Genomic DNA, 23,630 nt, shown 5'->3' on the forward strand with positions numbered 1-23,630 from the left:
ATGGCGGGACGGCGAGCCGGGGCCGGGGCCCGAGCGCTGCTGGCGCTGCTGGTTTTGCGGGCACTTGGGACAGCGGCGCACCCGCAGTGCCTGGACTTCAGGCCGCCCTTCCGGCCCCCGCAGCCGCTGCCCTTCTGCTCGCAGTACTCGGCCTTCGGCTGCTGCACGCCCGAGCAGGACGCCGCGCTGGCCCGCCGCTTCGGGGCCCTGGCGGCGCGCGTAGACGCCGGCTTGTGGGCCGCGTGCGCCGGCTACGCGCTCGACCTGCTGTGCCAGGTGAGCGGGGCGCGGCGGTAGAGGGCGGAGGGGAGGCGACCGCGGCAACCTCACTGGACGAGCCGGCGGGTGGACAGCGGGCTTCGGGCCCCACGGCCCCCAGCGGGAGTGATTGGGCCCGGGGAGGGGAAACGGGCGTCTGGGGATGGCCAGGGCATTGCCATTCACTGGCGTTGTGACTTGGGCCTTCTCCGGGCCTCGGTTTCCCCTCCCGAAGCAGGAGGGGTGGATGGTGGAAGTCATCACTCCCTCAGCGCTTCGGGGCTCCTCTGCCCGGGGACCTCCTGGAACTAGCCTTGCGGTGCTGCCCCGGGAGAGGGAGCTCCGCCCTCACCGGGGTACCACGGTGGGAAGCCATTGTCCCGAGGGCCTGCTGAGGGCATGGGCGATGCGCTGGCTTTTTGTTCGTCTCGGGATGTGGGGGACCAGACCCTCAGACCCTGGGTGAGCCCCAGGCCTGCGCTGCCTCGGGCGCTGCCGGTCCCACCTGGGTTTGTGCCCCGGCCTCTCGCTGGGATGGCGCCCCCCACTGGCAGAGGCTGTCTCATCCTTCAAGATTCCCTGAGGGACATCTTTTTGGTGAAACCTTTCTGCCCCCATCTCTCCTCTGAGGGCGGAGCCGGGCTTCTGCTCACACCAGTTTGTGCCTTAGCTATACATGTTCCTCCTGCGTGGGTCTGATGCCGGGTGCCTGACCCCCGCCGGTGGGTAACAGGGTGCAGACTGTTAAGCCTTAAGGCTGGCCTTGGCCCAGCACCTGGGCGGTGAGAGGACTGGGGCCGGAGGGTCCTGCAGGGGCGGCGCAGTGTCCCAGCTTCAGCCCACAGGGCCAGGGTGGGGCGGGGGGGTGGCTGGGAGTTTGACATCCTGGGAGTTGATCCTGGCTCTGCCCCTTCCTGACTGCATGACGCTGGGCAGGTCATTCCGAAGCTCTCTACGTGTCCCATGACGGTCCTTGCATCGTCTTTAAGACGGAGGCAATCTTACCTGCCCCCAGAGTTGCCACGCAGACCACATGACGAACATGCACCTTGGTAGGGTTTCTCTGGTGCCCGCCTCCTTGGCCCCCATTGGCTGCCCAGCCCTGGGCGAGGGCTGAGCTGGGCCCAGAGGCCAAGTGGCTGAAGGCCTAGGGAGTCCAGGACCTGCGTGGAAGTCACGCAGCCCAGTGATTGCCATGGTGAGTCCTGAGGCCTCACTCGTTGCCAGTATCAGTGGCCCATCTGGGTAGGCCAGTGGCTCGGCTGGTTGGAGCGTCATCTCTTACACCAAAAGGCTGTGGGTTTGATCCCCAGCCAGGGCACATACCTAGGTTGCAGGTTCAATCCCTGGTCAGGGTGCGTACAGGAGGCAACCTATCGATGTTTTACTCTCTCTCTCCCCCCACCTCGGGTAAGGAATAAACATAAAAAAAAAAATTAAAAAGGATGAAAGCAGGTGCCCTGAGGGGCTCCAGAGTGCAAAGGAGGGGGGTGCATGCTCTTGGTGGTGGGCTCTCCTGAGCCCCCGGGCATCTCAGGGGAGCCAGCACGGCCTGAGCTAGTGTCTGCCTCCGTCACCTGCCTGGGGGCTCCCCGGGACCAGGTCCGGGCCCCTCCCACCCCTGGCCGCATAGCAGGTTCGTGAATTCCCTCCACGTATGTCGACTGAGCACTTACTATGCAGCAGGCTCAGCAGGACGAATCAGGCGGACGCAGGCGAGGAGAAGGAAGGGGAGGGCCAGCCCTGCCACCTCCCCAGCAGGAGGCTCCCCTCCTTCCTTGGGAGTCTTCCCGGCATGGGCTGGCCTTGAGCAGCCCGCGGTGGAGTGGTTGCTAGCGCCTCACCGCCTCACCCGAGGCTCTGCTGGGAGTGACCTCATGTCTGGAGTGAGCCGGGAGAGGGGAGAGGGCAGCCAGGGCTGGCTCACGGTTTCCCTGGCGGGGCCGGTGGGAGGGAGGGGGAGCGCTGGTTGGGGGACCGTATGCCGCTGCTGCGTCCAGATTCAAGGCCTCCGGGCTTCCCCCCCCCGGGGGCGGGGGCCCAGGTGCCTTATTTACAAGTTGGAGGCGGTGACAGCAGGCCTGCACATCTGCCTTGGGGAGCTGGACTCCAGACGGGAGGCGATGAAAACAGGGCCCACGCCCGTCGTCTCCTCCAGAACCTGCCGGCGTCTGCCGCTCCCCGGCCTCCGGCTCCGATGCCCAGGGTGGCTCCCTGGCCAGAGGGCGTTCGTCCCTCCTGGCCCTTTCTCATCCTTTCTGGGGGCTTTCTTGGAAAGACCACGCTTTCCCTGGAAAAGTCAGGGAAGGCTTCCTGAAGGAGGCAACGTTGAGCTGCATTTTTAAAAAAATTTTAATTTATTGCCTGGGGAGAAAAGAAACACTCATTTGTTCCACTTTATTTTTGCATTCATTGGTTGATTCTTACATGGGCCCTGATGGGGAATCGAACCCGCAGCCTTGGCACGTTGGGACAATGCTCTAACCAGCTGAGCTACCCAGCCAAGGGCCTGAGTTGCATCTTGACAGCCTATACTGTTGAAGCCTTCACGGCACAAACACGTGAGTCATCTCAGCTTATTGCTCTCAAGGGCTCTGGGAGGTCGGAATGCCTTCCCTCTTTTACACATGAGGGCCTCCGCACAGAGAGGTTAAGGGACTTGCCCAAGGTCTCACTGGGAATGGTAGACGCAGCCTCCAGCGTGCTCTGACTCCAAAGCCCTTCTCTTAACCACTTTGCCATGTTGCCAGCCTTCTGAAGCCCCACCGTGTGCTGAGCCCTGGGGTCCCTGCCCTGGAGGGTCCCGCAGTCCGTGGGGTGGGGGGCATGCTCAGAGACCACTCAGTCCCAGCCAGGCAGACAGGCGGAGCCACTCGTGGCAGTGGTGACGTGAGAGCACAAGTGGACAGCTCACCCCAGTGGCCGCAGAAGAGCCGTGTGGTGACTGCGGTGTCTGCGACTCGGACCAGGGGCCACGGGAGCATCCCCGAGGGCCAGGGGAGAGCTGGGGCCCAGGGAGAACGGAGGAGTCAGAGGACACCTTTGAGCTGGGCCTCGAGTCCTGGTTTCCAGACCCAGAAGTGGGCAGGGCGGGCACGCCCTGCACGAGACCTTTGCGCACAGAGGCTCGGTCTTCCTGAAGAAAGGGCGGTGGGTGTGAGAAGCCTTCAGGACTCAGGGGCATGCATGGGTCTCGAGTGTCACCAGCTGCACAGTGGCGCCCCAGGGCAGCGAGGTGGGCAGGAGCTTTGCCCCTGGGGCAGCAAGGTGGCTGTCCCCTGTGCGGAATGGCCCAGGCAGCTGGGCAGTGTGGTGCTGGGTCCGTTTTCCATGGGTTTTCTGCAGCTCCCCTCCCCCCCCCCAGCCACTGTGAGGCCAGAGGCCGGCCGTCCTCCTCGTCCGCAGCAACCACTGCCCCCTCTTGTCGTTTCCTGCTGCTGGGCCGCCCGGGTCTGGGCACCAGGCTCACACGGCACACACGTAAGGGAACACGGGCCACGAGGGAGGGCCTGCGGGCCCCACGTCTCGATGGGTGGGCGTGGAACTCCCCGCCTGGCTTCCCGGGGCACCCCCACCCCGACCCCCGCTCTGGTTAGGCCTGGGCCGGGCTCTGGCGGGCGGCGGGCACTCAGGTGGGCTCCTGGAGCCCGTTCTGCTCCCCGCGGTGTCTGTCAGCCCAGGATGGTGCCTGGCGCCCGCCTGGGCCCAGTAAACACTTGTCGAAGGAGTCCTTGTGGGCTCGTCTGGAATGGGCTCCAGTCTGGGCATCACGAGGCCCCCACCTCGGCCACTTCTGGATGGGCAACCCTTAAGTGTCGGTCCCTCATCTGAGCAGTGGGAGCCAGAATGACCACACCTGGTGAAAGCTGAGTGGGCGAGTGTGCTCGCAGACCCTCCCTGGACCTCCCACGGCCTCTGTGGGACTCGGGAGGCTCTGGGGGACCGCGGTGGGGGGAGGTGACGCTGCGCAGAGCCTGCTTGTCAGCGTGTGAAATGTGCCGTCCCTGCCTGGACCTGCGGCAGTGACTGACCAGACCTCTAAGCACACCTCACGGGGCGGCCCTCAGCTCCACAGTAGCAGCGGAGGGGCCAGGCAGACAGGCTGTGTGTGGTGTGACAGAAGCCACAGTCGAGTAACGGGAGGGAGTGGCTTCTGGCCCGGCGCCCGAGAACTCGGCCAAGGGGGCAGCCTGCCGGCCGCTGCCCCTGGAGGCCTGTTGCTGGAATCCGGCCCGGCCGGGCTGCGGGGGTGGGGGGGGGGGATGTGAGCTGTCAGCGCCTCCCCGACGACACCTCCAGGGCCCCTGGCTGGCCAGGGCAGGCCTTGGCCCGGTGAGCTCATGGCTGGGGAGCGTGTGTGTTGGGCACAGACGAGAGAAATCACATCTGCTCGCTCTCTGGGGGCTCCAGCCAAGGGACCTCGTAGAGCCCGGGGATCTGCGGCCTCTGCTCTGGGCAGGCGGGGTACAGGGAGGGTGCTGAAGCTGGGGGTACTTAACTCACGGGGTCCCATTGGTGGCAAAGCCCTCAATGGGAGATGAGGGGTGAGCCTTGGCTGTTGGGTGTTGCCCATGAAGTCAGAGCCCGACAGAGTGGGAGACGGGGCCGGAGAGGGCGAGGGGGTCCGCTTCCTTTGTCTCACAGCAGGAGGGCGAGGGCGGCCCCCGGAGTGGAGGACGGCCCCCGGGGAGACCGGCCTGAGGAGTGGCCCTGGAGTCGGGAGCTAAACCAAGGAGTGCACTGTGCAGATTCCGGGCAGGAACATCCATCGTGTTAAAAAAGAGAGTGTATAAAAAAGCCTTGGCCCTGGCCGGTGTGGCTCAGTGGATTGAGCACCGGCCTGTGAACCAGAAGGTCGCCAGTTCGATTCCCAGTCAGGGCACAAGCCTGGGTTGCGGGCCGGGTCCCCAGCTTGAGAAAGGCAGCTGATTGATGTTTCTCCTGCACATCGATGTTTTTCTCCCCCTCTCTCTGTGTCTCCCTTCCCCTCTCTCTGTAAATAAATAAATAAAATCTGGAAGAAAAAAAAAGAGCCGCAGACCCTCCATGAGAGCAGCTGCTGATGCTCTGGGCCGTCGTAGCAGTAACGGTTGTGGTCATTTGTTCTAAACGAATCGTGAAGGCGAGAGAAAAGGAGGGAAGGTGAGGCCTGACCGGTGTGGCTCAGTGGGTTGGACATTACCCGGCAAGGCGACGGGTCACCGGTTCGATTCCCCGCCGGGAGCACGCCCGGGTTCCGAGTTCAGCCCCTGGTTGGGCATGTTCCAAACTCTTTAAACTATGAATTTGAGGAGACAGGAGGCCTGTGGTGGTGGAGACGAATCCCGCTAACACGCGGGTGGAGTTGTCCCAGTTTTACAGATCTGGGGTTCTGGGGGGATGGGCTGGCCGGTCCAAGGTCGCACAGCCGGTCCAAGGTCGCCACCACAGAGCAGCCCCGAGCCCTCCCTGTCCCCACAGGAATGCTCGCCCTACGCGGCCCACCTCTATGACGCCGAGGACCCGTCCACGCCGCTGCGCACGGTGCCGGGGCTCTGCGAGGACTACTGCCTGGACCTCTGGCAGACCTGCCGGGGCCTCTTCCGCCACCTGTCGCCGGACCGCGAGCTCTGGGCGCTGGAGGGCAACCGTGCCAAGTTCTGCCGCTACCTGGCCCTGGACGACACGGACTACTGCTTCCCACACCTGCTGGTCAGCGAGAACCTCAACTCGAACCTGGGCCGCGTGGTGGCCGACGCCCAGGGCTGCCTGCAGCTGTGCCTGGAGGAGGTGGCCAACGGGCTGCGCAACCCCGTGGCCATGGTCCACGCCCGGGACGGCACCCACCGCTTCTTCGTGGCCGAGCAGGTGGGGCTAGTGTGGGCCTACCTGCCCGACCGCTCGCGGGTGGAGAGGCCCTTCCTGAACGTGAGCCGGGCCGTGCTCACCTCGCCCTGGCAGGGCGACGAGCGGGGCTTCCTGGGCATCGCCTTCCACCCCCGCTTCCGCCACAACGGCCGGCTCTTCGCGTACTACTCCGTGGGCGTGGACTTCGACGAGTGGATCCGCATCAGCGAGTTCAGGGTCTCGGAGGACGACATGAATGCCGTGGACCACGGCTCCGAGAGGTGGCCGCCCGGGGGAGCCGGGCCGGGGGCGGGGGGGCAGGGCTGAAAGGTGGCCGGGAGGGCGCAGCCGTTGGTGCTGTGCTGTGGGCCACACAGGGTGTTCCGTGCTCTGAATGTGACCCTGGGTGCGGGGGTGGGGGGGGCGAGCCCCATGTTCTGGAGTCAGGGAGGGCGTACGTAGTTGTCAGACAGACGTCACGGGGTCACGTTCAAAGGCCTGGATCAGGGGCTTCAGAAGGTTTGTTTCACTGGGTTCTCATAAAGCCCGGTGAGGGGAGTGAGTATCAGTGTCCCCATTACACAGATGAGTGAGTGGAGGCTTCGACGGGTGAAGTGGCCTGCGAGGTCACCCAGCCAGGAAGCATCAGGGCTGGGCCCCTGGCCCGTCCGTCTTGCAAGCCCATCCCACTGCTCCCCGCGCCCCCAGCCCAGCACCACAGCGCCAGGCGCTCGCACCCTGCTCACCCGGACCCTCCGCCGCTCCTGCCCTTGCAGGGGTGTCCATCCCTGGCCTCCCGGGCTCCGCTCCCCTCAGCACGGAGCGGGCTCTCTGTGCTGTGTCTGCCCGACTCTTTCTAAAGCGGGCTCGGCCTGGCCGGGCACCGGGGCACACGCATCTGCCTGAGTCCAGCGGGAAAGGGAGCCCCGTATCGGGTGACTCGGTGGGCGGAACTTGACCTGGGAACAGGGACCGAGGTGTTAGGGTGATGACAGGGCAACCTGGGGAGGAAGTGAGGTGACTCTATGCCTCCCCCCCTCGGGCTGGAGCCCTGGAGCGGGGGCCTCTCAGCGGAAGCTGGAACCAGGGTGAGCCCGGGCGATGGGAATCGGATCCAAGAAGGAGGTACAGTTATTGCCAAGATGCTGCGTGGAGCGAGGAAGAGAGATGGGGAGGAGCACCCTGGCTCTTTTCCCGTCCCTCTGCCCTCCAAGGTCCTCATGGGCTGAGCCTAGCTGGAGGCCACCTAGCAAAGGAGCGTGGGAGATGTAGTTTTCAGGAACTGGCCATCTGAAATACAGAGCAGGTAGGGGAGGGCCAGGACTGCACCAGAGAGCATATCGGTAAATACCGGCACATCATGTACTTGCTAAAACTGTAAAATCTTGACATCGAAGTAAAAGAAGGAAAAGGAATAAACTATGCCGGCTAATTGGAGGGCCCATGGAGAACTCATTATGTAGCAGTTATTTTGGACATGAGCATCCTGGCAGCCAGAGTAAAAAGGGGACACGGTTCTCGTGATCATGGGTGAGGTTGCACAACCAGTTATACCCAAGAGAGACCAAGTTTATCACATGCATCTCACAAAGGGGAGAGAGAGGGCTGGAGTGGATGCGTCTTCAACGGTGACATTTAAAAATTAATTCCTGATAAACACTGAAGGTGCAACGCAAAATAAATATATGAACATACTTTCAAGTGAGAGTTTAGCAAGGGTTCTCTGGGGACCTGGAAAGGACAAGCCTAGTCACGGCTGGCTCGGGGCGGAGCCAGGAATGAGGGGTCACCTTTGCCCGAGGCAGCTGTCCATCCCTGGTCCCAGGCTAGGGTACCAACGGCAGGCGGTCAGTGGACAGCCGAGCAGTCCTGTCCACAGGGGACCTGGAGCTGGGGCTCTGTGTGCTCACCCAGTGGTCCATGTTGGCCTCACGTGGAAAGGCTTCCGGTCTTGGCTCTGAAGGCCCAACATTCTGGGTTCCAGTTCTTGACCTTGCCGCACCTTTGTTTTTCTAATCCCTGTTTTTTTTTAAAGATTTTATTTATTTATTTTTAGAGAGGGAAGGGACGGGGGGGAGAGAGAGAGAGAGAGAGAGAGAGAGAGAGAGAGAGAGAGAGAGAGAGAGAGAGAGAGAGAAACATCAATGTGCGGTTGCTGGGAGTCATGGCCTGCAACCCAGGCATGTGCCCTGACTGGGAATCGAACCTGCGACACTTTGGTTCGCAGCCCGCGCTCAATCCGCTGAGCTACGCCAGCCAGGGCTTTCTAATCCCTGTTCATAAGCGGTTTGTAACTCAGAGATCCACCCTGGAATGTCGAGGTCAGCCTGAGCACTTCAGTTGGAGGGAATTGAGTACAGTGGCTACGAAGGCGTCCAGAGGGCTGGAGAAGGAGACGGGGAAGGTCAAGTTACCGCATGAGGCTGCCTCCACTCATAGGCTAGCGGAGCTGGAGGGCAGAGGCCCGTGCTGCTCAGTCGCTGCTCCTGGTACCAAGGGTCCGGGCTGAAACCCGGAGTCCCCGTTCACCGGCCACCGTGGCCGTCTCCGCAGCCACAGCTCCTGGAGGCAGCGCCAGAAGCCGGGGAAACGGGGCATCTCCTCTCCTCTCGCCGTCTGCTCTCCACTGACCAAAGCTCGCTAGCAGCCAGCTGGCTGGCCACAGTGTAGTGGAAGGCTCCCCCGCGGCAGTGAAAGAGGTTGCTGAGGGGGGCCGTGGAGGTGAGCACAGGGAGCCCGTGGAAAGTGCTCAGCTTACGTGGCTGGCGTGGGGGTGGCTATGACGGATGCAGGAGCCAGGTGTGCCTGGGTCAGCAGTTTCTCGGGATCATAACAGGGCAGGTGCTAGCAGTGGGGAGCAGTAGGAAAAGCCCTGGACCAGAACCAGCCGACCTGAGTTCTAGTCCAACCTCTGCTGCGTGACCGTAGGCCAGTTGCTCAACCCCTCTGAGCATCCAATTCCCCATTAGCACAACACAGTGAATTATCCACGCCCAGCCTACCACGTCTTTGGAAAAATCACCTGCCATAAAGGGCACGAAAAATCTTTCTGACTCTGAAATGGTGTCTAAGAGAGAAGAGGTTTCATGGCTGTGATCGTGTTTTGCATTTTGGCTGAGGTTATTTGGGGGGCGGGGGGGGGAGGTGATGCTGGGCATGACTTATCTTCCTTTAGGATAATCCTGGAGATCAACGAACCGGCCTCGAACCACAACGGGGGCCAGCTGCTCTTCGGCGACGACGGGTACCTCTACATCTTTACCGGGGACGGCGGGATGGCCGGAGACCCCTTTGGGAAGTTTGGAAATGCCCAAAACAAGTATGTCCTGCTTTTGGCTGGCTGGTGGGCTGGGCTCACATACACCTGGGTCACATACTCTCCTGGAGGGGAGTTACCTGCCCTGCCGCTAGCCAGGCCGCTGCCCCTCATCAGGTAGAGGAGGGGAGTAGTGATCTCCGTGGGAAGGCTCGTCGTGAGGGGGGGAAACAGTCGTGGCTGCGGACTGGGCCCACTTGCCACAGGTCCCTGAGAGGTGACATCCAAGGGCATCGGGGAAGGTAGCGTTTTTTTAAAAAGATTTTTTAAAAGATTTAATTTATTTATTTTTAGAGAGGGAAGGGAGGGAGAAAGAGAGAGAGAGAGAAACATCAGTGTGCAGTTGCTGGGGGTTGCTGGGGGCCGTGGCCTGCAACCCAGGCATGTGCCCTGACTGGGAATCGAACCTGTGATGCTTTGGGTTCACAGCCCGAGCTCAATCCACTGAGCTACGCCGGCCAGGGTGGAAGGTAGGATTTTTTTCTGGAGCCAGCCCAGCCCTGCTGGACCTGGAGGAAGGAAAGGGGTGCTTTCTCAGACCGAACGGGGAGCGCGAGCTGGTGGGAGCAGGGCCGTATGGGCACAGGGGTGTTCTGCCCCAAGGGGCACCCTTGATGGCCCAGAAACTGGAGCATAGTGTTACCCTCACTTAGTCCATTCTTGGCTTGAGCGGATGGCCTGCCGTCGGTCCGCTCCTAGACAGACAGACAGCCACGCACCCCTGGCGTCTCGTGGGTCTAGACAAGGCTGCCCCTCGGTCTCGGGGCAGCCTCCTCCACGCTCTTCGCCAAAAACGCCAAACCTTTCCTCAGCCCGGAAAGTAAAGCCGGCGAGGCTGGCGTTGATTACAGTAATTAACGTCTCCGCAGCGTGCGGCCCGTGCCGTCGTCTGCGACAGTGCGAGGGTCGTCGCGGCTTTCTCGTGTTTGGGGTGTGTTTAGAGACGACGTTCGGAAAACAGAAATTAAGGATTTGTGGCTAATTGGACAGCACGTAAAACATTACTTTGCTGCTATGCGTCTTGCCCACGTGTCTGTGGAAGCCTGGGGCGTGGCGTGTGGCTCTGGGCTGTGGTCGGCAGCCTGGCGCCCGCCCACTAGGCTGGCGTGTGCGAGAGAAGCCCATGGGGGCAGTGGGGAGTCACCTGAGGGGACTCTGTTGGGTGGGGGAGCTTTGTCACCCTCTGGAGGACGCTGAGAGACGTCTCTAAGGAGGGAGCCCCCGGGTGCTGATGCCGTGTGAGGGTGACAGGGCGCAGCTGCATCGAATGTGCGGGAACGCACAGCAGACCTGCCTTGAGGTGCAGCCTGGAGGGAGGGAGCCCCCCAGGGTGCCAACAGCCGGGGAAAACCCACGTGACGGCTACGTAGGGGCATCAGAAATCACAGACGAGAGTGTGGTCCCCGTGTGCTTCCCGTCGTCAAGCACAAGGCAGACTTCCCCCATCAGGTGTCACTTTTGTCATGTGACGAATGAAACCCACAAGCTGCTCGCCCCGGAGCTGCGTGGAGGTCAGGGCTGCACCCCTCCCTGCCCCACATGGCTCTGGCGGGCCCCAGGAGGTGACGGGGCCTGGCTCCGAGTCCAGAGCCGCCTGGGGGGTCTGACAAGTGGTCCCCCCTCTCTGAACCTGGGTCGCCTCCTCTTTGACGCTAGGGTGGAGGGTGTGGAGTGTGGGGTGACCTGAATCACCACAGAGGCCTGCCTGCTCTCCGACACGCCTGGTTCTGCCTGTGACGGCCCGGGCTGGGGGGGGGATGTGGGAGGGAGAGCGAGAATTCAGCCTCCTGTTTCCTGCTAAGATCTGCAGTGTTCTCTCTCCCGTCTCTGAGCCCCAACGGCTACTCTCTGTATGGTGCACTTGACTTTGCTTGTGGTCATTCATTCATTCACTCAACAAATGCTTAATGAGCACCCACTGTGTACCAAGTGCTGTGCTGGGTGCTGGGTGCTGGGTGCAGACTGCACGAGACATGCATTTGTGTTTACCCTGTAGCACAGCCCCCTAAGAGGGCAGGGAAGAGGGACCGCCCTCAGGTCCCGCGGAGGATGCAGGCCCTGGGGCGGGGCAGTGTCGTGGTAAAGACTGGGTGTCTGGGGCCAGCCTGCCGGGACTGGGCCCCAGCCCCAGCATCTCTAGCGATGCAGCCACTGGGCACTCATGCGGCCTTTCTGAGCCCAGCTGCCCTGTCTGTAAAATGGGGGGCCCACCAGAACCCACCTGTCTGAAAGGCTCCTTGAGGTGCGGAAGCGACACTATAGATGGCATGTACGCCCAGCGCCCGGGACAGGGCTGGCCTGTGGCGAGGGGCTCGTGAGCGCCGAGTGAATAAAAGAAGTAGCTCAGCGGTCAGTAACCGGCGGAGTCTCGGAGCCCGCAGCCAAGGCCTTGCCTGTGGCGCTGCGGTGGCCCTGGTGCCGGGCGCGCCCCGAGCCCGTGCCTTCTCCCACCCGCCCGCAGGTCGGCGCTGCTGGGCAAGGTGCTGCGCATCGACGTGGACCGCGGGGAGCGCGGCCTTCTCTACCGCATCCCGCCCGACAACCCGTTCGTGGGGGACCCCGACGCGCGGCCCGAGGTCTACGCGCTGGGCGTGCGCAACATGTGGCGCTGCTCCTTCGACCGCGGCGACCCGGCGTCGGGCGCCGGCCGCGGGCGCCTCTTCTGCGGCGACGTGGGCCAGAACAAGTTCGAGGAGGTGGACCTGGTGGAGCGCGGCCGCAACTACGGCTGGCGCGCGCGCGAGGGCTTCGAGTGCTACGACCTCAAGCTGTGTGCCAACGCCTCCCTCGGTGACCGCCCCCTCCTGCCCCTGCGCCCCACCCCCACTGCCCACCCCGCTGCTCTGCACCGTCGCCAGCCTTGGGGTCTGCACAGGGCTCAGTGAGAGAGCCCCTGGGGACCCCCATCCCAGATCCGCTCTCTGCCCACAGGATGTGTGCCCTTGCCTCCCCCTGGAACGCCCCCTACACCTGGGACCCCCCTGCACTCGGCCCCTCCCCAGTTCTCCTGGGATGGTCCTTGCTGGTCTAGTCTCACCTCACCCCTCCCCACCCACCAAACCTATGCTTTCCTCCCCACCCGGCCAGCTGCAAGCGCCTCCCTCCCTTGCTGACGGGCGGGGTCCCCATCTGCCACCCTCCCGGTGCCCTCACATCCTGTTGTCCCGAAAGACTCAGGACGGCCACGAAGCTTTCCTGTGGGGGAGGGGCTGCCCCGGGACTCACCGCGGCTTCTCCCCACCCTCCAGATGACGTGCTGCCCATATTCGCCTATCCGCACAAGATGGGCAAGTCGGTCACCGGGGGCTACGTGTACCGGGGCTGCGAGTACCCCAACCTGAATGGCCTCTACATTTTCGGTGATTTCATGAGCGGGTAAGTAAGTGGCCTGACCTCAGTTCCAGGAGGCAGGGAGGGCGAAGGGGCGAGGTGGGAGGGACACTAAGGATTTCCTAGACCACTCATGGTCACCCTGGGGGGCCAGGACCTGTCACTGCACCAGCTGCCCAGGGCCCCAGGGAGCTTTGGTCCTGGAGAGGCGTGGGAGGCCACCCTGCTGGGGAGAGGGGAGCTGGGGCTCCAGCGAGCCCAGGCCCACCCATGGGGGCCTCTGGAGACCTGTTGCCCGGGCCCCACACCCCATGGCAGTGTGACCCCATGGCGGGCGGGGCATTCCCCCAAACCTGTCGTGGGTCAGACCCTTCCCCAGGGGAGTTTATGGGGCCTCGTGACCACCTCATTCTCCCATTGTACAGAAGAGAAAACTGAGGCCCAGGGAGGATATGCGCCTGGCACGGTGCTTGGATGTGCAGCCGAGGTGGCCTGGGTCCGAATCCTGGTCCCCTTTTGAGCTGTGTGACCTTGAGCCAGTCACTTGACTTCTCTGGGCTGCAGTTTCCTCATCTGCAGAATGGAGATGGCGACGGAGCTGCCTGCTGGGCTGTCTGAAGACGGAGTTTGTTAGCACGCACGCAGCACTTTGAATTCAGTACACTTGCAGCGTCTGGTAGCTGCGGGTTGTCCCCACTCTAGACTCTGCGTGTGTTCCTCTGGAGGGGAAGGAAGGACCCAAGGGAGCCCGGGCGGGTGGAGAATTCTCCCCTCTCGCAGGCTGCCACCCTGGGTGGGTGCGTGCATGGCCAGCTTGTCGGCAGCTGGAGCCGAGAGAAGCCGGGAGTGGGCCTCTGGAAGCTGGGTCCTTCCCTCGGCTCTGCCCCTCCGTGGGGCCTGCCTCTGGGACTCAGCTATCCCATCTGGAAAGTGGGTCTAGATGAAACCTCTGGCGTTACCCCAATTCTCCTGTCTCCCAAGTCACCTGGGCAGGGATTTAACTTATTCTGCCAACCTTTCCCCAAGCCCACCTGCTGGGTCAGACTCAGGGCCGGGGCCAGAGCCACAGAGTCGGAGAGCACCTGATACCCAAGTCAGCAAGGCAGACGGACACTCGGTCCACCCTAGTCCAGCCGCAGGGGCCTGTGCACAGTGCCGGAGAAGCCTGAGGCAGGGGCAGTCAGGAGAGCTTCCCGGCGGAGGGGACAGCGAGCAGGCCGGGAAGTGTCAGCAGGTGGTGGACAGGGGCGGAAGGGAGTAAGGGGCCGGATGGGCGCGCTGTGAAGGTGCCCGGGCTCCATCGCGCGCTCTGACGTGGAGGCAGCTCCGAAGTGCGCGCACAGTCCTGGGCGTCCGCTCGCTGGTTCTGACGTCCAAGTCAGCTCCTGACTGCCTCCTGCGGGTCAGTGGGCGGGGCCGAGCCGAGGGGGCGGGACTGAGCAGAGGGGGCGGGGCCGAGCCGAGGGGGGCGGAACCAAGCGCGTCTTTTGGTCTCTGTGCCTTCCCCCACCAGCTTCTCTGGCACACAGTAGGTGCTCGGTAAAGACGTCATGCAGGGCCAGCTTCATGGATGTCAGGGGCCCCATGCCCAGAAGGACCCACTCTTGGGTGAATGCTCTGCTGTCGCTGTCTTGCAGTTCTTGCCTTTGGAACGAGGGGCCCTGCCTGCTCATTTTGCACGGGGCCCTGCGGTTGTATATGGTCCCAGTTGCCTGGACGATGGATGAGTGGGTGGATGGGTGCGCTGGGGGGTGCGACTCCCCTGGGCGCCACGCCAGGCACGCCCCCACAGCTCCCCTTCCTCCGCAGGCGTCTGATGTCCCTCCGCGAGGGCCCGGAGCCGGGCCGGTGGCAGTACAGCGAGCTCTGCATGGGCCGCGGCCAGACCTGCGAGTTCCCCGGCCTCATCAACAACTACCACCCACACATCATCTCCTTTGCGGAGGACGAGGCCGGTGAGCAGCGCTGGGCTGCCCCCCCCCCACCTGACGGGTCCCCACCCTGGGAGTTCCTCTGGCCTGGGGTTCCAGGGAAGGGGTGTTGGGCCTGAAACCACCCTCAGGTGAAGAACGCTGTGTTCAACCTTGCTTGAGCCTCATCCTCGCCGGTCTGGGCTTTCGTTTCCTCCCCTCCCCGCCTCCGCCCTGGGCAAGGTTGCTGCGAGGGGTAGCCTGATGCTTTGGGGAAGAGTCTGGAGCAGTTAGGGGGCCAGGAAGGTCTCCATAATGGTGGGAGTGCAGGCAGGTGGGGGATGAGCATCTCCCAAGACCTTCACCCCCTTGGATGCCTAATGTCAAGTGCCTGTGAAATGAAGCCCCATTGTCTTCAGGGAGTGGGTAGGCACCGCCTTCTCGCCAGTTAGAGGGTCCTGCACTCGAGCCCTTGTGTTCTGATGCGAGGATCAGTGGGGGAGGGGAGAGGAAGAGGGGCCACAGAGGCTGGATCCCGCTCCAGCCGCCTGCCTTTGTCCTTGGCCCTGGTTTGTCCCCAGACAAAAGCCTAGGGGCCCCCAGTGGGGCCTAGTGGATGCTTGGCCCAGTTGCTGGGCAACGCCCACCCGGGGCCCTTTTGAGGGGGGTTCCCCCCGCAGAGCCCAGTGCCCAGAGCCCCCAGGCCTGAGTCTGGGAAACCTTTGTTGGACCGACACCCATCAGAATCTGAATTTTCCAAAGGGCAGCCCCAGCCCCCACCCCCCTGCCCAAGCCCACTGGGCTTTGGAAAATCCTTTCCTTTGGTCAGTAGGGGGTTAACGTGCTTTGGAAGGAGGGGTGCTCTCTCTCCACCCCCCCCCCCACCGTAACCCTCCAGCAGAGAGGCAGGGCCTGGAGGGTGCATTTCCCAGGGGCCCGCCCTCAGGCCCTGACACTGAGTGACGGGTCGGAGGGCCTGGCACAGCCTGTGCACCCCCAGAAGGGACAGTCCGTGCGCCCCCAGAAGGCACAGCCCCAGAAGGCACAGCCCCCAGAAGGCACAGCCCCAGGTCCAGGGCAGACAGACCTCTCCCAGCTTAGGCTCCCGCCTCCGTGTCACTAGTTGTTCCTCTGATGCTTGCAAGTTGCAAAACAAGGACCTCTGCTGGCCTGGTGTCCCCCAGGGGCCGTCCACGTCAGAGAGGGGCCGTCCACTCCAGGCAGGGCCCTTCGGTGCCCACGGGGCTCCCTCCCTGCCTGCGCCCGGGGTGGGGGCTGTGGTTCCGGGCAGCGCAGGGCTGGAGGGGGCCGTGGGGTGTGGCTGGTCCCCCCTCCGTCACTGTACAGATGGGGACACTGAGGTTGACTGTTCCTGCCCAGTGGTACAGCTCCCAGCCTGGCCCCAGAGGCTGGGCTGGGGGAGTGCAGTCGCGCCTGGGGGCTGGAGTGTAGGTGGCAGGGCCGCACCGCTCGGGAGGCGACAGTGGGTCCCAAGGGCCTCTCTCCAGAAAGAGGCCCCGAGAGGGAAGCAACGGGCCCAAGGCTACACAGCAAATTCGTGGCTGTGCCTGTGAGCTGTCCAGCAGGAACCAGTTGTCCAGGGCGCCCCACGTTCCCCCACGGGGCATCATCACCACGCATGCTTGTTGCCCCCCACCCCCACCCCCACCGCAGGCAGTGCTGGTGCTCCTGCCCCCACCCCCCCAGCCCCTAGCTCCCTGCCATGGTTGGATCCACCCCAGTTACACAAGTCACCTCTCAAGTGTCCCCCCCTCCGTGGAATTCCCTGGGTTTCTTGGGGCCTTGAGTCTCAGACCTCGCCCCCACGCAGCCCTCCCGGACTGCACCAGTGGCCGGGGGTGTGCCTTCCTCCAAGCGGCCCCATCACTTTCTGCCTCGACTTCTCCTTGGGGAAATCACCTCCGCCCCACCCTTGAGAGAGCTCTCCGCTGTCCCACAAGGACAGAAGAAGGTACTGGCACGGCCGACCGGACACACTGGGTCACATGTGGCCTGTGTCTGGGCCGTGCAGCCACTGTGTGTCCTATATAAGCATGGGCTTGGGGACAGAGACGTTCCTGAGATCCCGGCCTGGCTTAACCATTCCACCACTGTGTGACTCTGGACAAGTCACCTGGCTTCTCTGAGCCTCTGTTTTCTCCTCTGTAAGATGGGAATGATGGAACCTAGTTTCTAAACACAGGTTCCTCTGGCAACAGGGGCCGGGGGCAGATTGGGCTGAGCAGAGAGCGGAGACCGGGTGTTCCTTGAGCGCGCCCGTGGTGCCGGGGGCTCAGGACTCCGCTCCTGAGAGGCGGGGAAACTGAGGCTTGGAGTGGGGCCATCCAGGAGCAGGGACTGGCCTTCTCGCAGGAGACCCCCTGAGCTAGCGTTCTGTCTGCTGGTCGGCGGGGACGGACTCTGGCCTCAGGGACCCGGCAGGACCCGGATCCTGTGTGGCAGGGTCGACAGCAGGAAGAGCTAATGCTGGTTGAGCTCTTTTAACCCAAATAACGGTCCTCTGAAACGTTTCGTTGTGGGAGGAGCACGCGGAGGCTCGGAGAGCCCCGTGCCGGCACCGCCCGGTCGGCAGAGGCCGGGAGCTGGGCCGCAGACCCTCGCTGTGCCCAGAGGTGGCAGCGCTGAGTGCGAAACCCAGGCCGGTTGCCAGGGGCTGGCGCACGGGGAGGCAGGCCAGAGCAGAGGTCCGTCCTGGGCGGTCTGGGCAGGGTGGCCACGGTCCAGCACACTGGGCGGCGGGGTCTGGGGCACGTCTGGGTGCCTTCTCAGGCTCGGTCTCCAGTTCTGGGCCCGGGCAGGCGTCCCGCAGAGCCCCTGAGGGCGGGGGGTTGGTCTCAGAGCCCGAGGAGGGGCGCGGGGCTGGCTGGGACGGGGTCCGGGTGGCATTCTCACCCCTTCCCTTGTTTCCTGCCCCAGGGGAGCTGTACTTCATGTCCACGGCCGTGCCGAGTGCCACGGCGGCACGGGGGGTTGTCTACAAAGTAATCGATCCCTCCAGGTGAGTCCCCCCCCCCCCCCGCCCCGAGGCAGTGACCAGGCTGCTGCCGTCCGCCCGGAGCCTCGCCGCCCTCACCGCCTTTCCCCCCTCTGCTGCCCCCTAAGCTGGGCAGGACTCCATCCCCGTTGTTCAGGTGGGGAAACTGAGGCCCACGGAGGGGCAGTGACTAGACAAGCCCATTCTGCTGGTGAGGGGCAGACCCGGGATTCGAAACCAGCCTGGCAGCCCCAGGTCCACCTGTCTCCGTGGTAACAGGGCGTCGGGGACGCGGATGGGGCCGAGAAGCTCAGGCCCCGTCGTCACGCTGAACGGAAGAACGCTTTTTTAAATTTTAGAGTGGTTTTAGTTTTACAAGCTGCCAAGATAACACAGAACTTTTCCCCTGCGCCCCGCACCCACTGTCCTCTACTGTCCAAACACCGAACGTTGTTCCAGTACCTTTGTCCCGCTTAATGAGCAGCATCTGTCCGTTGCTACTCAATAACCTCTGCCCTTCTGTTTGAAACGCATCTCAGCGTTTCCCTCCTGTGCTTCTTCCGGCTCCCGAATCCCATACGGAACCCCACGTCCCGTCTGCCCACCACGCCTCCTCCCCCTCCCCTGGTCTGGGGCGGCTTCTCGAGTGTCTGTTTCTGGAAGGACAGACCTGTTCGTTACTGACATAAACTGTCAAGAGAGACAGAAGCAAGCCCTGGCTGGCGTAGCTCAGTGGATTGAGTGCGGGCTGCGAACCATAGCGTCGCAGGTTCGATTCCCAGTCAGGGCACATGCCTGGGTTGCAGGCCACAGCCCCCAGCAACCCCCAGCAACTGCACACTGATGTTTCTCTCTCTCTCTCTTTCTCCCTCCCTTCCCTCCCTAAAAATAAATAAATAAATACAATCTTTAAAAATTAAAAAGAGAGAGAGAGAGAGAGACAGAGAGACAGAAGCACTTCCCGGCCCCCTCTGCTTCCCGGAGGTCTCTCCCTCAGGTCTCTCCCGGGGGGGGCTCCAGGGTTTCCATCATGCGGAAGGGCTCATGCACACTTTGCATTTTTCTTCGCCTCGTTTTCCCTATTTGGTATAAACGTTTCCACGTTGCTACATCACCCTCCAAAGGATCGCTTTTAATGGCTGCGTAGTTTTCTGTTGAGTCACTGTGCCCTCATTATCTTACCCATTCCTTGGACATTTCCAAGTTTCTTTTTAAAAGGATGCTTCTGTAAGGAAATGTCACATTTTGGGAGCACCTAATTCGTGCCAGATGCCGCCCTGGACCTGTCGTTGCCTTGGTTTGTGCAGCTGGGCACCGGCTTACCGCGCCGGCGCGACAGCAGCCGGTCTGCTCAAGGTCTCGTGGGCCGGAGGAGCCAGAAACGGGCCAGACTCCCTCCCTCCCTCTCTCCCCTCCTCCCTCCCTCCTTGGCCTTCCTCATCCCTTTCATTTTCCTCTTTTGGGGTCAGTGTGTTTCTTCGCCCTGCAGTCTAGTGCACCGAGGCCACGTCACAGAACATCCGGAGAACGAAGCCACGGGGCGTGGAGGGGGTGGGGGTGGAGGGGGTGGGGGCGGGCTCGTCCGTTACTGCCCACACGTAACATGACAGCTGTGGCATTTTTTTGGTCTCTCTCCTACTTTTTTGCATAACCAAAATCTTTTACATAATTCCCTTAAGGAACACAGCCCCGCTGGGGCTTGTAGAGAGTGTGGATGGCTCATGGGTGCAGAGCCACCAAGAGCCCACCCTGTCCCCAGAGCTGACTAGTGTGTGTGGCCGCGTGCCTATCTTCAGCCTCTTGGGGGCAAAGGCCCATGTCCTCGGTTTCCCCCTTTTGCCAGGCCCACCTGGGAGCCACCTCGTGTCACATGGCTGCTCCGCCCCTTGGGTTTTCCCCTTGCACTGCTGGAACCTACGGAGGCCTCGCACCCACGTGGCCAGCCCCAGGATCCCGTGGGTCCCGTTCAAAGACAGAGGAACAGCCAGAAACTAGTTAAAATGGAATTTGATTCCGTACCGGCGCCCCTCTGAGAGGCCGGCGGAGCGCAGTTCACAGCCTTGGCAACCCCCCGAACTCTCTTCTCTGCCCGCTCCCAAACCCGCTGCTCCAAGGCCGCAGGGCCCCCAGCTCTGCTGCCAACCCCAACACACCCCCCCGCCCTTTTGTCTCTAAACTGATGGGATCTTTCCCGGCTTCCTCCAGGAAGCGGAAACTCGGTTTCCGCATCACCAGAAGTCCAGAACCAGAGGGGCCGGGCGATGCCCTCCTCTGGGGCTGTGGGGCCCGGGAGGGCGGGCTATGGGGGCAGGGGGTGCCACGGGACCGTGTTCCAAGGACAGGCCATGCTCTGAGAAATGTCTCAGGCGAGCCCCCCCAACCTCCCGCAGAGGCCATGCAGAGGGGTTCCTGTGCTGGGGGAGGGGCTCCGACGGGTGCCAGGGCGTGGGGCGTGCAGGTGCACTGCTGGCCACACTGCAGGCGCGCCACAAACGGCCGCCGCTGTCAGTGCACGCACACCTGCCCAGGCCTGAAAGCAAAGCGCACTGGCCGGTCCCCGTTCTGCCGGGCTGCAGGGGGCGGGCAAGGTCAGAGGGACGCGCTCAGGGCGAGCCCCCGGGGGCACTCATGACCCCCTGTGTGTTGGCAGACGGGCGCCCCCAGGCAAGTGTCAGACCCAGCCCGCCCAGGTGAAGGTGAGGAGCCGCCTCATCCGCTTCGTGCCCAAAGAAAGTAAGTGCCCCCCAGCGGGGACATGGGGTGGGGGGCGAGGGGAGGGGAGCTCCACAGCCCACAGCCAGCGAGGGCCCTGCTGGCCGGACCGGACACCGGTCCTCAGCCCTGTGCCGAGCCCTGCGCTGGGCACACGGTAGACACTCAGTGACAGTGGGTGGTGTGTGCCAGTCCCAGGCCGTGGTGGGCGGCCCCCAGGGGGGTGCAGGTCTCAAAGAGGGCATGGCACAAGGAGAAACAGCTGTGGCCAGGGAAGCTACACTCAGACTTCGTGGGAGGGATGGGAAGGAGGGTGTGTCGGTGTGTGAGCAAGGAGTCCTGGGAAGAGTTACTCCAGAGGTCAGGGCCCCTGGGGGAGGGGTGTTGAGGCCGGGCCCGCCGTACATGGTTTTGCTTTGCCAAGGGTGGTGGGGAGGGTCAGGGTGCCAATCTTAAGACCTGGGGGTCCCGGCAAGGCCCCCAGTGACTGCCCCCGGAGCAGGGGCCGACTGGGAAGGGTCGTCCTGGGGAGGAGGCTGTGGCTGAGGCTGGGCGGGAGCGGAGGCCCGGCGTTGCCAGGCTTTCGGGGCGGAAGAGAAGCCGGAAACCCACCCGGTGATGACTTAATTCATTCAGCTAGCGCCCAGTGTGCTTCATTCTGCGGCGATAAAACTGAGCAAGACGGATGTGGTGTCTGCCTTCGGGAGTTGTTACATCCAGATCTTGCCATTTGAAAATGTTGGCTTTTAAAAACCACCTCGTGGGCCAAAGGAACTGCTTCAGCAGGTCAGGTGTACCCAGAAGGTCAAGTGTACTCATTTGGCAGACTGGGTGTGGGGGCTGCAGGAGGAGGGACAAGCGGGGCACCTGGGTAAGTGGGGGTGCCTGGCCCTGAGGAAGGGGCACCCTGGGTAGAAGAAGTTGGGGGACAGGAAGAGCTGGGGTTTGGGGGAAGTTAAGTCTAGCCTCAGCTGGCTTCCAGCCTTGGCCAGTGTTCCACCCACTCGTCCAGGAGTTTCTGATACTTTTGCGAGTGACCCGCTCTGTGCAGGATGCTGGAGCCACAAGGAGAAGTCCGACCAGGCCCTGTCCTGCCTGGGACAACAGAGAAGTCGCTTAGTGTCCCAGGCCCAGTGGCAGGAGAGTGTCCCGGGGGCCACGGGGGCCCAGAGCAGTGTGGGGGGGTGGTGCTCCTGGAACAGGGGCTGAGGGTTGGGCCTGGAGGGAGGAGGGAGCAGCAGGAGGCAAAGCGGGAGAAGCCGGCGGCAGCCGGGGGGCCAGCGGGGCCCTGGGCAGCCTGGCTCTCGCCCAGCCCGTCGGCTGGGGCCCCTCGGCAGTCCTGTCCATCAGCAGGCTTCAGCGTCCCCACCCGGAGACCAAAGATTGGAACCAGGAAGGGTCACTTGCTCTGAGAAGCCCTCCCAGGCTCACCCTCCCTTCCACTGAGCTCCTGCGTTGGTAGTGTGGGAGGCCCGTCCCCGCTCCCACCTCCCCAAGACTCGGAGTCCCAGGAGGTCGGGGTGGGGGGGCCAGCAGCAGACAAAGCCGCTGCCATTGAGTGTTTGCAGGATGACTGAAGAAGCACCTTGCGCCCAGCTGCAGGTGCCGAGGGGACCGAGAGGCGCGCCAGCCTCGGCGTCTGAGTGAAGGGCGGAATGAGGACGCCTTTCCCTGGGGTCTGCACTCTGGGGTGGAGAGCCGGGGTGGCCAGGGTCGCTCTGACTGCCAGCTCTTCCTCTGTGCAGAGTTCATCCGGAGAGCAGAGGGCACACCACAGCCCACAGTGCGTGCGACCACCAGGGCGCCTCGCCGCCGCCGCCCCACAGCCCCTGCACCAGTGCCCACCCTGCGCCCGGCACGGCCCACCCGGCGCCCGGCACGGCCCACACAGCGACCTGGGGGCCGGAGGGCCAGTGGGCGGCAGCGGGGCCGGCCGGGCAAGGAGAACCCCTCGCCTCCGAATGGCGCGGTGCGCCTGGTGCGTCCCGTGGGCCTGAGCCCGGGCCGCGGCCGCGTGGAGGTGTTCGCGGGTGGACGTTGGGGCACTGTGTGCGACGACCGCTGGGACATCAAGGCCGCCGCCGTGGTGTGCCGCCAGCTGGGCTTTGCGCATGCGGTACGGGCCACCAAGCGCGCCGAGTTCGGCGAGGGCCGCTCGCTCCCCATTCTGCTGGACGACGTGCGCTGCGCGGGCGACGAGAAGACCCTGCTGGAGTGTGGGCACGCCGGCCTGGGCAGGCACAACTGCGACCACCAGGAGGACGCCGGGGTTATATGCAGCCACGAGGACCCCGACCTTCCCGCCAGCTAGTCGGCCTGTCGGGCCTGGCCACGCCCCCGTGCGCCCCGGTGCGTGCACGTGCGTCCCAGGGCGGAGGTGGCCACGAGTGCGGAATCGGAATGGATGGCAGCACATCAGAACTGTGGACAGTGTTCTCTGTGTGTCCCCCAGGCGGGAAGCCACAAGGGTGTCAGGGCCTGGGGCCCTGTGGTGTGGGGTCCTGGGCAGAAGGCAATCTTTTCTTACCTCTGAGCGGCAGCAGGGACACAGTTCTGGCTTCGGGACCCTGAGCACTTCGGGCAGCCACCCTTCAAGGATGACATAGCCCCCGGCTGTGTTAACAGAGGCACAGCGGGTGGACGGAGGGAGGGGACCAGGCCTGCCCCGCCCACGCAAGAGTGGAAGGCCCCAGACCAGCTGAGGAATGCGTGGCCTGAGGAATGTGGCCCAAGAACAGGAACGGGTGGTCCGCCAGTCAGAGGCGCTGAAGAGAACAGCAGGGCCTCCAGTGGGACAAAGAGAAGCCATGAGACCGATGGGCCCAGGGTGACCGCGGGCTGCCGCTGCCCCGGTGAGGGTCAGGCTGCCGGGTGGAAGCAAGGGCCTGGGGAGAGCTGGCTGGGGGGAGGGAAGGCAGTCCTGTGTGGCCCCTGGGGGAAGCCTGCTGGGCATCTTGGACGTTGGACCCATGTGGGTGCTCTGGATGCGGGGGAAGGTACGGGGACACCCAACCCTAAGGCCTGACTCTACCCTGCTCCTCAGGACAGAAGTCACTCAGCCACTCCCAGTACCAGGGTCCCCCGGTGAGGGGGGGACTTCAGGCTCCTCCACTGTCAAGGCTGTGTCGGGGCCTCTCGGGCCACCTGTGTCGCCTCGAAGCCCAGCCCTGCTCAGCAAAACCCCAGGGAACCCTCCCGTTCCTCCAGCACCACCCCAGGGCCCCCGGGCCGTGGGCCCAGTGAGACTACTGATGTTTGTCACCCAGGGCTGTGCCAACAACGC

General features: G+C 63.5%; 1 protein-coding gene across 1 annotated transcript; it reads left to right on the plus strand.

The window, feature by feature from the left end:
• HHIPL1 (HHIP like 1) lies at positions 1–23,630 on the plus strand. The gene is made up of 9 exons (XM_045823160.1): positions 1–276; positions 5,719–6,365; positions 9,260–9,403; positions 11,862–12,190; positions 12,649–12,775; positions 14,540–14,685; positions 17,578–17,659; positions 20,286–20,368; positions 22,093–23,630. Exons 1-9 carry the CDS (start codon positions 1–3, stop codon positions 22,656–22,658), a joined length of 2,400 nt encoding a protein of 799 aa, XP_045679116.1. The 3' UTR covers positions 22,659–23,630.

Source organism: Phyllostomus hastatus, unplaced genomic scaffold, assembly GCF_019186645.2.
Source record: "Phyllostomus hastatus isolate PE091 unplaced genomic scaffold, TTU_PhHast_1.1 phas_scaffold_501, whole genome shotgun sequence".
NCBI lineage: Eukaryota > Metazoa > Chordata > Mammalia > Chiroptera > Phyllostomidae > Phyllostomus > Phyllostomus hastatus.